This window comes from Excalfactoria chinensis, chromosome 3 (genome assembly GCF_039878825.1).
Source record: "Excalfactoria chinensis isolate bCotChi1 chromosome 3, bCotChi1.hap2, whole genome shotgun sequence".
NCBI lineage: Eukaryota > Metazoa > Chordata > Aves > Galliformes > Phasianidae > Excalfactoria > Excalfactoria chinensis.
The window spans coordinates 68,165,043-68,182,372 of NC_092827.1; the positions used below are offsets into that span (position 1 = coordinate 68,165,043).

Genomic DNA, 17,330 nt, shown 5'->3' on the forward strand with positions numbered 1-17,330 from the left:
CATGTCATCAAAACATCTTCCTACAGTGAAAGACACTTGAGGAAGAAGAACACACCTCTGACAAAACTACTTTTGTGAGGAAGTGGTCAGCAAAGGCAGTAAGAGATTTGTAGGAAAGGTTTTCTGCCACTGTCAGAAACAAAACATTTTTAATTGGTGGGAAAAGGAGAAAAATAACTACGGAAAATCCCTTCTGCACAGCTAATTAAAATAATGCCTGTTTTCAATAATTGAGAGACAGAGATGAACACTGAAATTAATGTTGGACTATAAAATCTCACACAAACCTAACAGCATTCCTTCAGACAAAGCTTATTCTCCAGCTCACTTCCATTAACACGGCTTTTCAAAGAGGGCGAACCAGTCCTCACGGAAACATGTTCACAGACAAATTGCAGGAGCTGTTCAGCACTGCTATTTTGGCAAGGTCTCCAGCCAGATGGATTTGCTAATGACTCTTGTAAGGTGTTTAAATTAGAATCTAGTGTAACACGCGACTGCCATGTTTAATTACTCTATGTTGATATAGCTTAATGAATATTCTTTGGTATGTAAGAGTCAGAGTTTTTGATGAAAAATACAAAGACAAAATAGACTTTTTCATTTGAATATAAAGATATCAAAGCGTTAGTTTACTGCCCATGTAACTCTTCCTAAGACCAGTTAATCAGAACAATCATTAGAGCAGGAATATACATTTGTCTTATGAAACATTTCTTAGCCAATATAAGCTAACAATGGATACAGAATTTTATTTGCATCAATTGCATATATATTTTAACAATTCTACAATTTTCTGTAGGTCTGCCTGAATGCACTCAGCCACTGAAATGTAAACGGGATACAAGCATGATCTTGAATGATTTCTTTTTCTTTCAGAAGGATAACTTTAAGGGTTCTTATCAGCTTCATTTCATTTTGTAAACTTCTACTTTTTTGGAGCAGACTTAGTACATATAGCTCAATATCACACACAAAACTGTTACAAAAGGAGAGGAACAAAGTAGTGCAAGCTATCATCAACCTACTTTCACATCTCACATGCTAACACTGCAATCAAATCTTCAATTGCAGACACAAGAGGAAGATGGAAGTTATTTGCTGCTTTGATAAGCATAAAATAATACAGGAAAGCTAGATATCTTTTCAATTTTTGTTTTTTTCTTTAGAACATATTTATGTGAAAAGCAGTTTCTGTCATTGGTCACTAATGAATGCCTATAAACAGTCAAAATAACTTTTACTCCTTGACCTATGAAGCTACCTCCTCAGTTATAGGATAGGATCCACCAAATAAATCAACTCTGATAATAGTGACAATCCCTCATCAGTAATAAGGGATTGTTAGAGCTATGGGAACTTGGACTGATTCCAGATTGAGAACCTAGACTGAGCTGAAAAGAAACCTGAACTATTAGTGATGACAGTAGTTGTAGGTGATACAAGATAATTTTTTTTCAGGTTTAGATTTTGAACATTTATTAAAAAAGCAGGATGTATGTTCATTTCAAATTAAACAGTTAAAAATGTTAAAGCATACAAACAAATCAGTTGTGTACTAGCAGCATCCAATTGTTAGAATTTTCTAGAACTCCTCAGTACAGTCTTGGCAAGCTAAAAATATTACAACTTGCAACCAACTGACCTCACCATAGTGCAGATAAAACAAACTTTATAAAATCAACAATTTAAGGTTAAATAAGCTTAAATAAAGGTGTTAAATACAAGACACTTGATCAAAGCTTCTGTACAAAGATAAACAAATTTGGCATTGTACAATTGATTGGCTGGCTCACACCATATATGATTCCAATGGTTAAGCAGTATAACTGTTTAGCTGAACATCAACTATACAAAAGTAAGAGAAGTTGGGAGTGGGCTAACCCCAGTGAGCCATTTACAAGGCATGTGTATCTTTAGAAAATCAGAACACTGTTTATATTCAGGCACCATTTGTTCCTGCAAATAAATAATCTCTAATGTATCTGCATCCAAACTAGTGTTAAACACATCAGTGCTAACATTTTATAAACACAGCTTTTTGACTATTCACTATACCTCCATTCTTATTGCTATGATGATGTGGACTGTGGAAATAAAACTACTGTACATACAAAAAAATAGAGCACCTTTTAAACATTAAAGTATACGTCTGGTTATTCTTTTTATCTTACAATACTGAAGCCCAAGCTAATGTAAATTGCTTTAACATCTCCACCAGTGCACCTGAAATGCAGGAACTAAAATCCCAAATATTCCTCTTCAGGCAAGCCCTAGTCAGCGCATCCTCTAAAAATGTCTAAAATGACACTAGGAATTTTTTTTACATTCATCTTCACACAAACAAATATCTGCTATTCTCTGCTTTCTTCATACGAGTTTAAAGACAGGTTACCACAGGTCTCTCTCCTTTTCAAATGAATAAAACTGGATTGAGAATGTAGCAGAAACACCTACAATGGATTGTGAACACAGTGAAATTATTACCCCGTTAATTCAAAAAAATACAGCTGCTACATAACAGCTGTTCCAAGTAAGTATTTTCTAGGGGTTTGGCCATTAGGATTTTTTGTCTATCGTATTGAAGAACCATTCTGTAAATTTCCTCAGTTGAGCAGCTGCTGTTTGAGACTCCTCTTGAAGCCTCATGTTATCTTGCCTCAGATGCTGCACCTCTGCTTGAAGAACTGCTTTGTCCTGTTTTTCCTGGTTAAGAAAGATACAAGTTGAAGAAAGTAAGCAGTCAAGATTCAAGCACCTATTGTTACTGTTAATATTTCTGTGCAAACCATTCAACTATATTCTGTTGAGCACCCTAATCCATTCTGACAACCACTAACTGTAAGTTGATTCCCAGAATGTGTTTCAAGAGTCTCACTCCTCCTTGCTAAGTTGTTCTGAGATAAAATGATGCAAGCTAAAAAGAAAGCTAGACACTACTTCAACTTCAAACTCATAGAAATTCACTCAATTCAACAAAAATTCGAGGAGTAAAAAAAATAAGAAGATTCTGAGTATTATACATGATATGTGAAAGCCCAGGAAGGAAGAAAATTATCTACGTTCAAAATCTTCCACATAATAATTATTTTCTGACCAAAAGCAGACTCTTTTCCACCAGTTCTTGGCATTGTTCCCAGCTCAGGAATTACAGCAATTGAGATAAATCACGTCACTGTTATATGACTGAAGCACACAAGAGGCAAGAAGGGTGACAAATCTAGAGTGCCACCTGCTTAGCAGTAGCCCTGTCCTTTGTTAAATCTGAAACATCACAGGACAGGGATAAAGTACATTATTTATTCTAAAGTATGTCAGTATGTAGGATAATTTCTTCTGCAGGGGTCAGTGACCTGCAAACTAGTTAGCCTTGTTTCAACTTGTTGGTGCAGCCACTCCTTCATTTATCACTAGGTCCTATTATTCATAATCGTCATTATGTTACCTATTTTAACTTACTTTTTTCAAGCCCTAGGTGAACTCCACACAAAAATCTAGCTATTAAAATTAGGGAGCAATAATACAATAGCAAACTCTTACCTTTCTCAGGTCAGTTTGTAGTTGCCGGAGGATCACTTCCAGCTGGTTAACTTTTCCAGTCAGAGTAGTTGGAGCGTGCTCCCTGTAAAGACAACCACAACCTTCACTCTGGGTTACTTAAAAACATTTCAACCCCTGTTTTCTCCTCCCGCTTCTGCAAAATAAGACTTCTAGTGACAGCAGAGGAATCAATTTGTTTTAGGGACAGTTGGGGAAACCAAGATAAAGGCAGCAGCAGTGGAAGACTACTTATTATCAGAACACAAACCCATTGGTATGCTATTTGAAATATGACACCGCTTCTCATGCGAGTCTCTCACAAATTAAAATGATTTTAAGGAGGAATGTTTCGGTTATTATTTGCATATACCTTCCCACTGCAAGTCAAACTTGCTGGTAAATGGTACGCTGAGCACGTTTGTTAACAAGCTACTTTCAGATAAGGACTGTACTAATCTGAAGCAAGCTGCAGCAGTAATTTTTGCAAATTAAATGAGCTGTTTGAATTCTTTTGTCTGGTCTGCAGTTGTGTCATTTCCAGCAAAAGATAAACCTACAGCTTCGTGGAGACAAATATTTTGTTTAAAGGTCAGAACATATGAAATATTGCTACAGGTTAATCAAATGCGTGACTGGGGGAAAATATTGAGAATAGCTCCTGTTTCCTGTATGACACTGAACACTGGGAGAGTTTCATATATGTTAGAGATGAAATTAGCCATAACGTGAATTATTGTCTAGAAAAAAAAAATCTGAAGAGAGAGCAATTTTGTTTTTGCGGAGCTGTATCAGTTGCTTCAAGCAAGTGCAAAAATCAGTCATTTTCCTGTGCTTAAAGATGAACAGTTAAAAATCTTTCTTCAGTCCTTACTGATCACTAGCTGGTGAAGGATGCGAACTTAAAAGTAATGGAAATAAATGTATTTAATCAGGTAGGTTAATTTGTTTAAAATGTGTTCAAATTTAAATGTGACATTCTAACAAGCAAGAAGACTAAACCCCTTTTTATCCCTTCATTTACTGTTCCTCCATTCCTGCAACTGAAGAGTAAAACTGATCAAAGATGGGCTTCCCTTCTAACATGAGCTAACGGACAGAATCTGCTCCCCACAACAGAGAAGACAGGATTACATTCAGATCACTGAGGGTGAAGAATTCGGGCAGTTTTGGCATGCAAGTTTCCTGCAGCCCCCAGTTGCAGGTTCTGATTTATTTCTCTCCCCACAGATGAAAAAAAAGTAGCAATTTTTCCTTGAACGTGAACAGTTGCAAAAAATAAGTAGGAACACTTGCTCCTAGATCTGAAATGTTTGCTGCAGATAAGAGTCTCGCATCCTACTGAGCTGAGCTCCTTTTAGCAGTCCAGATGAAAAACAGATATGAATGCAACACAAACTACTATTGCAAACGAGGAGCACAGAGAAAAATCGAGGCTTTGAGGTGGAATAGATCAGTTCAGGTTAACTGGTTAAACTCTACGTCCACCTGTATTATTCTAATGAGAGAATTTTCCCTGCCTATGTTACGAATTTCCTAGATGAAACTGCTTTGAGGTCAATCCCAAGAAACAACATTTATCAAAAGTAACGTGAAGGTGTGATTTGTCAAGGCAACAGCTCTGCTATGAAGTAATGAGACATTCAAGTAGACAATTAGACATCACATGTTTTGAAGGAAAACCCTAAGAGCCATTTTCACTGATAGTTCTGAGAGGGTTTTTTTTTTTGCTTTGTTTTTATTTATTTATTTATTGTTTATCTGTTATTTTAACAGTAACATACATGGCAAAAATACAACTGTGAAGACAAAGGCAGTGTTCACACAAGCAGAACTGTGTGCGTTAAACACAGATTGCTTTGGTAGATTGAGACTCAGAGGAGGAGTCCTTGTTCAGTAAATTAACGATCTAAATGAGGACTGTAAGGAACTGCTAGGATTTTAATTCTTTATGGCAACTATTATGCAAGGCAGTGCCACTGAGAAGACTTTTGAAGTTAAAGAGCTTGTCAGTCCCCTTTGGTTAAAATCTGTCAGCTGAAGAGCAGTAAGGAAACATTCTCAGCTTTCATAAACTGGACTGAGATAATTCCATCCAACGTCTTATTTTCTTCCTCAGGTCTTATAATGTATTAATTTTCAAATAGTTTCAACAAAATGCTAAACCGCTCATAGCCAAAAGGTAGGTAATATCAGAATAATTACAGGATTTGTTCCAAAACACTGACCTTGAAGCAAATATCCAAGTATATCTCCTACCCTTTTTTCTCTATTTATTTATTTGCTTATTTGCTTATTTAATAATAAAGTAGTACATTCGATTTTGAAACTTGCATATTTTCAGAGCAGCGGTGCTCTGCTTCCTATATTCCTCTGGTTTCTTTTTTCCACATTGAATCGCAGGATCATAGAATGCTTTGGGTAGGAAAGGATCTTAGCTATCCACTAGATCCAAACCAACTGCCATGGGCAGAGCTGACACCCACTCCATGACATGACACCCACTCCATGACAATAGGAGTCAGCTCTGATTTTCCTTCTTAACTTTTTAGATGCACAAATTATTCATTTCTTCCAGTTCTTTCTTTCCATCTCCCTCCATGTTCCCTTCTCCTTTACAGCACTTAAGGAAAAGGATATGTAACAAACAACATTAGGAGAAAAAAAGCTACTCTTTTTTTTTTTTGCTTTGTTTTGTTTTAAGAAATGTGCTGTAGTTTTGACATACCCAGCAGCCTCAAGAAAATCTTTTCCATCTGTGGGACTCTCATCCAAAGGTAATTCTTGTGCTCCTTCCAAACCCTGAGCGTGCTGCATATCATCCAAGGTACAAAAAGATGCTACTCTCTGATCTGTAAAAAAAGTAACGTAAAGTTATGTTTAAAGCTGGATATGCACATATATATATATATATACATAAAATAAAAGGCTATACTACAGCCATTGTTCTTGCCCAGTTCATCAAAAGGATGTAGGTTTCTACATCACAGCTTTGAAGATAGTCAGCAGATGTAAAGTGCATTCTAATTAGTTGGCTTCCCCACATCTGCATCCAAAGGCAACCTCAAAGCAAATTTTTTGCACCTCAGATCTGTTTGGACCAGTTAAGGTTGATATGATCATTGAATTGGTCTTGATGAAATCCACAGAAAACCACTTGAGAACTCAGGGCCACAACCAGTGTCAATATGAATTCAATGAAAAAGTTTGTATTTTCCATGGACTTAGAGCCCTTGGATTCCTCAGAAATCTCTACTGCCCATTTTGTACTTTTTTGCACTGTTTAATATCGTCTCAAGCATTTTCTGGTAATCTGCAGACTGGAAAGAAACAACAAATTCATACTAGTTTTTATCAGTTGAAGGGTTTTTTTTGTTATATATGTTACAAAGGCACACAATTACCTACATTGGATTGCACTAGAGTGTAATCTAACAAGCACAGGTTTTACCTATGGATATACAGTGTGGTTGCCAAAATAACTCAGTTATCACTTAATAGAACTATGCCATGCAGATCATAATTGCACAGAATGGGAGTAAATTATGCATTCATTAAGATTTAATTTGCCTTCTATAAAAATACAATCCATATTCTGTGGAGATTCATTTAACTTATTTCCGTCAAACAAAATCCAAGTCCTTAGGTTTGTTTAAATTCTGGTGACAACATGCCTGCCTTGCCTTTTCTCCCCTTGCTCTACCACCCCGCAGACCCAAAGCTTGCATTATCATGCAAACGTGCAAACATAGGAAATATTAAAGAAAGTTTACAAAATATAAAGTCATCAATCCCAGATCATCACCTAGAAACGGCGTATGATGACAGAACGGCCCAAGTTCTTCATCTGAGTCAAAACCTGGAATAAGATTTAGAATGTTCCTATAAACAAGACAGTCCATCTCCACTAAAGTAGCTGTGGCCCTTAAGTAAAGTTCAGATAATGGGATACTCCCATTGCAACTCAAGCTGGCTCTCACTGCCAGCCTTACCAAATCATTTTTGTACACCAACATTAGAGTAAAGCATGCGATGTCAGGCCCAGTGTCTCTAATAGTAATAACCAATGTTGTGATACACAGCATGGCAATTTGGCACAACACACAAAAAAGACAGTCCTCCAAACTCCAAGCACCCAAACAGCAAAAACAGGTCAGAACACTTTAAATAGGATGAAAAACTTGTTTTAAAACTCCTCTCAAATAAAAATAGGAAATCATTTAAAAGCCTTTTTTTTTTTTTTTTTTTTTTCCTTTTCAGAATAGCAAGTATTAACAATTCATTCATATATGAAGAACAGAAATTGGATATCATATTTTTATCTGGTTTTTAAGACCACAGCTCATTTATTCTGATTTTATCTTCATTTCTAACTTGTGATGGACCTCAGCAAATTTCAACATGATGTTTTCACATGAGTTGAAAATAAGGTAAGAATATAATTTTAAACACTAAATCAATTTGAAACATACTATGTTAGATAGATTTAATAAGTTCAGATAAACCAAAAGTAATTTCCCAACTCAAAAGCAGTATGTAGGCCAGAAACAAAGCTGTATAAACAGTCAGACTGACAATGGATTGGGTCAGAAGTTTGAAGTACATACCTAATTATCAGTTTCACTTTTATACTGTTTACATTTTCATTATCTCTTGACAGAAGAAAACAAAGTCAGCAACAGATGTTATCCTATGCTATTGCTATTTTTTCTATGGTCACTAATATGTGATGCGTGAGATCGCATCTCAGAGGCCATACTATCTGTAAGATAAAAGCCCGTGTTTTTATTACACTGCCAAGTAAGTTTAATTAAAGAGAATGGCTACTCATTCATCATATTTTGTCAGTTGAGAACATGTTTTGTCAGTTCTCTCTAACAGTGTTTTAAAGTAGCTTTCTCTTGTTGGGTAAAAGCAGATGTAAAAGTAGATGCATGCATGCAGCTGTTAATGAAATCACATGATGAAAGTTTTAAACCCAGTATTTTAAAATATCTTCATAACATTTCAACACATAACAAAATGAAAATGCAAACAAAACAAAACAAAAGGAAAACCAAACAGGTGCTTGCAATTTAGTATAACTTGTGGATTGACTTTTTCTTCTTTGTATATTCCATACTGAATTTCAAATGCATGCCATTAAAAATAGTAACACTTAGAATAGGAAGTAAATTATTAACCCTTCTCTATTTACATAGCATAACTTAAAAAATATTTCTGAAACATTCCTATGTTCATAAAATATGAAAACATCTTCTCCCATTTCTCAGATGAGGAACAAAGTCTCTACACGGCCATCAATAACCAGAAGTCTCCAGTTATATAGCATACTACAAAAACACCTGTGTTCCTCTTCAAAATAGACAATTTTCAAAAGCCTGGTTAGTGTCAAAATCATTCTCTGAACATGTTAGCAACACAATAAACTGTTACATCAACAAGATCCATGAGTACTAAAATATTTTGCCTTTGAATAATTTTCAAGTACTTTTAAGGATGGAATTTTTATTTTCCATAACTCCACCATCAAGCCTCATAGATCTCTCTGAAAGCATTCATGCTTCACAATAGTTTCACCAAGTTACTATTTAAATCAGGATGCCTTCTGAATCTGAACTGTGGTTAAAATTGAACTTGTGTTTCAGAGACCAACATTTTCCTACAGGTTTTGTTTTTATTTATTCCCAACTGAACTGGCTTGACTGTACTCACAAAAAATGAAATCAATGCCACCTTTCTTGATGCTTAGCTTTTCACAGAACAATTGAGCATATTTCTGCCTGTTATACTGTAGATACTGCTTCCTCAAAATTATGAGGACACCTCTAAATGCTAAAATCTCAGAACTTTAGTTTTCAGCTGGGACATTCTTGCCAAATCATGCAAGGACCCAGGTGCATAAACAAACTGAGAAGATAATGCAATGACAGGCTGAGAGAGTTGGGGTTGTTCAGTCTGAAGAAGAGAAAGCTCCGAAGAGACTTCACAGTAGCCTTCCAGTACCTATCCAGGGCCCACAGGAAATATGGGTAAGACTGTTTATCAGGTAGTAAGGTAATAGTGTAAGGGGAAATGGCTTTAAACTAGAAGAGGAGAGATTTAGGTCAGACATTAGGAAGAAACTTTGTACTGTGAGGGTGATGAGGCACTGGCACAGGCTGCAGAAAGAAGATGTGGGTGCCCCATCCCTGCACTCAAGGCAGGGTTGGATGGGGCCCTGGGCAGCCTGAACTGGTAGAAGGTTGGAACTACATCATCTTTGAGGCACTTTCCAGTTCAAACCACGCTATGATTTTACAATGTATCAGCATTTGTACAAAAGTTTAACAATCTCAAAACAACTTTTGCTTAATGGAGAGCAGAAAGGCTAAAATAAGCACGGAGCATGAAACAGCCATTTCATTATAAGGCAAAAGCTGCCTTCAAACATACATTGAGATTTGCATGGAAGCAAAACAGAGCCACACATGCATGCATTAGAAATGACCAAATCACAGCTGAATATTTTCAGTTTTTATCAATCTAACAGTTTAACTTACTAATTTGATTTGAATAATTTTCTCTTGTTGAATGCTTCACTTCTTTCTCATTATGTTGTGTGTAGCATTATTTGCACTGAGCCAAAAAGATTTTAAATGGAAATATTAAAATTATATTAATTATAGTAGAACAGATGTTTCTGCAAAGATAAGTTGGCATTAAGAAACACTACATTCTGATTGGCATGGCTAGTAGATGATCACAAAAATAACCTGGAAAATAATCAGAAGCTTAAACCACCTATTTAAATTAACTAAATTAAAGACATCACAGGAATGACTTCTAGGTTGTTAGCTCCCAAAATATTATTTATAAAACACAAACCTTTCCAAAGCAGAACACAATAAGTTTAAACAAACAAAAATAGAACAAAGATCTATTCATAGTAATAATGTTTATGTTTGGGCCAACCCTCTACTATAATGGCAGTAGAATATATAGACACCTTGAGAGACTTGACATTTTATTCCACAAGTTCTCTAAAAATTACAAAATGAAATATCAGCCACATAACACGTATTGAAAACCTGCCATTTTCCCTTACTTGGTGATCTATCAAAAGGATAATACAGAAAGAGAATTTAAAAAGCAAAACAAAACAAAACCCACATTCTCTCATTTTTCTTTTCTTTTTAGATGTCTTTGTTCTCCTTCTTCTTGTTCATCTTTCAACTTTATACTGTAAATATCCTCAAAAAGTTGTTCTACTTCTCTTTGCTTCTTTTCCTCTCTTTTGCTACACAGTCACATGCAGTCCTATCTATTTTTCTTACGGTTTGTTTCAGGTGCAGATACAAAAGTACAGATACAAAGATAAAGCAACAATGAACTTCCAACATGTCAGCTGTCATCCTGTCTCTCTATAGCTTCTACCAAAGTAATATATGGGAACTGGAAATAGTGAATCTATATATAAGAGGAATTAAGTTATACCCCTTGCAACTGACTGCATGAATGCTAAAAATAATCTCTGGAGAAATATCAGAGTCAAATCTATGGCCTGCAGGGGAAGGTAGTGCAAATACTTAACCAATGTTGCACTGAACTCCAATTTCTAGATATTAATCCTCAACACAAACAGCTCCAACAAAGCTTCTTACAGATGCAGATTCCGGAGTTTGTGGAGGTAAACCCTGCACAGCTCTTCACTGCACTATGGAAATCATGTAAAACTGGATTTTCCTGCAAAATTTGAAGTAAATATTCAGCTTCTCACAAAACTTCTTGCCAAGCAAAAGTATCAGAAATGAAATTCTCACAAACCATATATAAAAAAAGGCCTATCATGATAATTTTAAGTTAACAAGTTACGACTTCCTCCTACTCTTTTTCTCAACCATTTAATCCACCCTTGTTAGACTATAGTTCAGAAACTGCTGTTCTGCATGAGATCAAGGCATCAGCAGGGTAAAGGCTAACATCAACCTCCTCAACTGTTCAGTTAGGTGGAAAAAACTTTGAGACAACGATAGGAACAATGTCGCTACTGGATATAATTATTTATCCAAATAATCCCAACAGTATAAGTACCTCAAAAGGCTACGCAATATGCATATCATTAAGCAAAATATAACTGCATTTACATACAGACAGATAAAGGATACCGGGGCCCACCGGTTGTATGGATTTTGAAAAGAGAAGAATGTAAGTTCTTAGCACACCGTCTAGAAAAATCATAGGGGAAATACCATAACCTTGCTATCAGTTTGGTAATTCTAATCAAAGAACACTAAGAAAAGACATTGTACAAATTAAAAAAAACAAACAAACTCAAATGAAGACTTGTGTCTAGAAAGGAACATAACTTTTAAACATCAGTTTGATAAAGCCAAACTAGAAATCAACTCTAACATCAATTTCCCATCTTTAATCCTTTTCCGTTGATCTTCTTTGATCTGTCCTATTTAAAATGTGACCTTATTTCCATCCCATTTAATGAAAAGATCAAAAGAGTTTTATATTCATCAGTTTATGATTTTTAGAATTACCCACTCTCTCTTTTTCATATTGATAGAATGCAGAACAGTAGTTGCAAGTTATTTTTAAATGTTAAGATGAAGCAGCACCTCCATTATCAACATTAAAACACATGGGGAAAAAACATCTGCTAATTCATATCCAACTCCTTCCTTCCCAATGATTTTTTTTTAATGATATCCCTATCAGTTATTCTTTTTAAAAGTGATTTTCCAACTGCAGGACATAGAATAGAGGAAGATGAACAAGAGCTCAAAAATTCTCCCTGTCAATACGTTTAAGTTGCAGTATTATGAGTAAAGTCAAAATATACTACAAATCTGCTTGCACAGATGTGGATATATCTACTGCAGAGTTCTAAACGTGAAGAATTGCATTCCTTCACACACACACACACAAATATATGTATATATATTATTATATATATATCTCCCTCAAGTTCTTCTAAAAAATCAGGTTAAAAAAGTTTCCATCTTGCAGTTCTTCACCTTAATCTACACAGATACTAAGATATTTGTAAATAAAATCCAGCAATATTTGCCCTCCGTAGAACAGGCACTGTATATAGTTGTGTTTGTTCTACATTTATCTCTTAAATGGAAACATTAAACAGTAAAGGTAATGAAAATTGATTCCAGTTTTCAAAGAAATCAACCAGTATAGGAGCAAAACCTTTTAGATAGCTGAACTCAAATTCTGTATTTGTATTAGCATTTCAAAATATTCTTCAAGCACCAAGTTATCAAATATATAATTTACTGCTGTTTCAGTTATTTACCAATAACAAATAGTACGATGTTTCCTGTGCAAACATCCAAATGTATGGGGCCACTTGTCAGATTCCCAGCGTTACAATACTTTCAGAGAGCTACAACAGATGTGTAAGCAGTAGTGAAGAGTAATGAGTGTATTTAAAACAAACAATACAGTTCTTTTGGATGCTAATCATCATTGTTGATCTCCACTTTTTTTTTTAATACTGTTTGTTTTGTTTTCTGAAATTTTAATTATTCCAACTAAATTAGTAAAGTAAGTATTTCTGAAGAGCTTTTGAAATTTAATCACTTCATACTCAGGGAAGGAATCAGTACCTGAGATCTTATTATCACGGTTGCTTTTAGTTGAAAAAAAAAACACAACAACAAAAACCAAAAACCAACTAAACACAACAACAGCTCATTAGTAACTTAACCCATTCAACTCATAAATACGAGACCTATACATCATCATTACTCTAATATTTCTGATTCACACATTTTCTAGTGAGAATAATACCAGATAAAAAATGTTTCGTGTTCTAGGATAGTCTTGTGACCCAACCAAAACACTTACAGGAAACCAAGAAATACAAATGTACAAATGGATAGATGGTTAGACTCAAACATACATCCACCTTTCTGTGTTTATACATTAAGTGTATGCTTAGCTACCAGAGAGGAGAATGAGGTTTTTCTTTGTTAATCCAGTCTTACAATTTAGTAATGCAAACTTAGTTTATATCCCGCACCTCAAATTCTGCTACATGCTTTCAATGGTTTATGAAAACCAAAAGGGACGCAACATCACTTGGACTATGTACACAAAGTTTTTGAAGACAACACAAGAAATCCAGAGAAACTGCTACTCCCAGTCTCATTTTAAAGCATCTAACTTAGGTGCTTTGAATCTCTCCTTCAAAGCACCTGATTTGTCCAATAGATTACAGACAGCACTGTGGTCCGTAAGAGACAAATGGTATTTTAGACAGACACTGAGAGTATTTTAGAGAATACTCCTACTTTTCAGTGACAATCATCAGCACTGAGAAGGAATACGGCTAAAAGAACAAAAGGTCTTTGGAGGCAAACACTGGATTTTTGTTAATTCAAAATGTATTCATTTGTATATATATATATATATATATATAAATATATATTCTTTTTCCCCAAAAAATTTTTGTGTAGTGAACAGTGATCTTTATTTAACTTTTCCTGTTACCTTCAAACGCTCGTGCAGCATCTACCAGGTGGGACCAGTCTAGCCCTGTGGCAGTGTCTGGCAGGGGCATCAGGCCAGGATCATTGAATTTGGCTTTATCAGATAAGGACCCATCTGAGAACCAGAATTCATCTAAACAATAAACACAATAATTAGTCTTCCTATAACAATGAAGTACAATTAATTTTGAACCTGTTATAATGAACTGTAAATATATATATATATAAAATTAATGACTGCTTTCTTCATTTTTCTTTTTTCTGTTGTTTCTTTTTTCATACTCAGTAAGGGTGGACACACAACAGTTAACTCAAGAAGAATGAGCTGGGAAGGGTTTCTAGAGGTTTTTGTGCCCCTCCACACATTATGTGCTCTTTGCACTTTCCTGCGAATTCTGTGAGTAGGCAGCATTGATTCTTAAAGCATACAATATTAAACTTGGGCACTGAGCAGAAAAGTTGCTAGGTGAACAAAGGCATGTTTTAAAGAAGGCTGTGAATCAACATATGAAATATTTACACACAAGGTTTCATTCTGAAACTTAAACCTTTTAGTTCTTGAAGCAATTTCAGAACAATCATGTACTGCTATTACATTTGTAAGTTCTAACCTGTATCCATGACTCACTTTCACACTGAAAATATTATCTTATTAACTTAAAATCTGTGTATCTGAGAATGCAAAATTTGCATGTTGATCCTTGAGCTGCAGATTAAGGTGTAAAATGCCATATACTGAAGATCAGTGTATGCATTTCAGTTGATCTATAATGTTAGTTTATACAGTTATGCAGTCTTTTAGAAAGATACTGCAAACATATCATAGTAGAAGAGATGTTGATTTTCATAACTATCTTAAATAGTTTAACATTTCCCTTATCTTCCTATAGCAATCTTCACTGTGAATGAATATTGTGGAATAGACACAAAGATGCTTTTAAAACTGCATTAAACACAAATAGATTATTTTAAACCAAATTTCATCTAAAGCCATTGATGCAATCAACTTTATTAAACAGTACAGTCAAAAGAAAAATGATATTTGCTTTTCAAAATGCCTATTTTTTCATTAAATATTTCAGAAGTAGAGGACTTTTCCATCTAACTATCCTAGTGCTTCAGACTACAATATTTATAAGTGATGTTTTTTTCCAGCACAGCACCATACATAAAAATCACTGAAGGAAAAAATGCACACACACGCACGGAAGATCTATTCTTGTGTAATAAAGTGGCATGTTGTCATTGTCCAGAACTATAACAGAGAATACTGAAGTTTATTTGAATTAAAGATTTCTGACCTAAAAATCCCAAAGCAGTAGCCTGTTACAGAACATTCTACTGCACAGAGCAATGATTATGGCATATAAAATTAGTGCTTTGTAAAAAAATTGGGGCTTTTGTTATTTGTTTTTAAATCTGAACATATAAGCAAAGGAGTTTTGGCAATTCTCTGTCAAGAATTGGAAGTCCTGAGAATCAAATTCAACGCCTCTGAGGTAGAAATCCTATTTACTGTGGAATTTATCTTGTTCTACAACTTACATGAAAGTAGTGTTCCACTACAAGTGGAAGAGAATAGACAATTCTCTGTAGAAATGTATTCCTTAATAACCATTTTTGGTATGCCAAAGTGGATGCTATATGAAATGTAACTACTCATACATCTGTACTAATATTATATTTTCAATTTCTTATAAACACACACAAAATCTTATCCAAGGTTATCTTGGGGTAAAAATGTTTTGTAAGCTCAACAGTAGAGTATGGTCTAAACTGTTGTATATGATTTGGGAATTGTAAGAACCACATTCATGCTAGTAGAAGCGTTTTATATATCACTGTTGGGGAAAACAGACAGAAAGCCTTATTTGAAGACTGGCAAGCCAGATTTTGGTTCTAGACCAGCAGGCAGGCCCTAAGGGGCAGCCATTGCTTTTATACAATCAGCCTACAGAGGCTGGTTGTGAAACCTGTCAGAAAGATGCCTGTTCTCGGTATGTTCTGCTGGCTATCCAAATTAAAGTCTAGGAGTGATATATTCACCAGCAGTCAAACTTCATTACACGTTGTCTTTGTGAGAACCTCAGTTCACCTTAGGGTGGATTCTATTTGGTCCCTGACAGAGTAGCTTAACTGCTGAAAGCCTCCTGGAGTAGCAGATATGAACACTGATAGCTCTGGAAACAAAAGAGCTCATGTTGATGGCTGTTATTATAAGCAGGATAACTGAACAGGCATCAGTGAGCCACTGCAGAATAATTTGTTTCCAATACACGAATTATGCAAGGGGGTGTTTGGAATTAAAAAAGAAGCTCTAAAGACATAGGCCTTTTTGTGAGCCTGAATTTCAGAGAATACTATTCAAGAACACTAGCTAGGAAGAGTTATTTCTGTTGTAGTGCATTTGCATTGCTACCTTGTTTCTTTAACCTTCCCCTTGCCTACACATTTCCATTGTACTAATGCAGCATCAGCAGCATGCAGGCTGCTTGCTGTTTTCCTTTTTGACTTGTGCAAAGGTGACAAGATACACTGGAACATGTGCACCTCTGCATGTCCCAGAAAGTATGCGTAATCTCAAAAGTCATTCTCTTCATTGCCCACTAGTTTGGTTTTGAACCAATACAGGCTTATAGCTTTATTTCCTTGAGGAAATAATGCACGTGTTATGTTTCAGTTTTAAAGATTACTTTATTTGTTGTACTCCAATTTAGCACAAAATCATTGATCACCTGGTTTCTGTTCCTTTGAGTCATGCCATTTATTTCCTGTACGTACAAATTTTCTTTATTTTTTTATTATTGTTACATTACAGTAAAAGCATTTTCAAGAGTTCCTATTTTCACCAGAATTATTTATTAAACTCTGTTTCCAATAGAGATCTCCTAAAATTGACTGCTGTCAGTCCCACACCCTCCTGTGTTACTAGTTACTCGAAGAGTAACAAGAAAGAGAAAGAAAAAAGATTCATTTGGCTTAATCTTTTCTACTTAGAAGATAAGTATCTTGCTTCAGTTGGAACTGCTGTTTTTAAGTAGAAATTGTAGGCAATGGAAGAATATCTGCTATGTACTTACTGTGTTCATAAAATTACGCATCATTTAATAAGAAGATTATACTCAAAAGCTGCCGCAAGTGAAGGAACATAGCAAGACATATGCGGACATAAATCCCAGTGTCTGCTTCCAGTTCTTATTTCCTGCAACCAGCAATTACCTGCCAAGCCTCTCCCCCCACTGCATCATTGCCTAGGGATGATCAAATCCTCCCTTCAAACATGCCAGCCTACTAGTA

At 35.3% G+C, this 17,330-nt stretch overlaps 1 protein-coding gene across 5 annotated transcripts in view; it reads right to left on the reverse strand.

The window, feature by feature from the left end:
* Positions 1 to 606: 606 nt before the first annotated feature.
* Positions 607 to 17,330, reverse strand: part of SIPA1L2 (signal induced proliferation associated 1 like 2) — a 129,029-nt gene continuing 112,305 nt past the window's right edge. For 2 of the 5 annotated variants that reach the window (XM_072330959.1, XM_072330961.1), the window contains exons 19-23: positions 14,035 to 14,166; positions 7,343 to 7,396; positions 6,266 to 6,389; positions 3,541 to 3,622; positions 607 to 2,706 (exon numbers count right to left, since the gene is read on the reverse strand). In XM_072330959.1, the coding sequence (XP_072187060.1) occupies positions 2,560 to 2,706; positions 3,541 to 3,622; positions 6,266 to 6,389; positions 7,343 to 7,396; positions 14,035 to 14,166 (539 nt within the window). In that variant the 3' untranslated portion in view covers positions 607 to 2,559. The remainder of the gene's footprint in view (positions 2,707 to 3,540; positions 3,623 to 6,265; positions 6,390 to 7,342; positions 7,397 to 14,034; positions 14,167 to 17,330) is intronic. The other 3 variants (XM_072330963.1, XM_072330962.1, XM_072330964.1) reach the window with 3 other exon arrangements.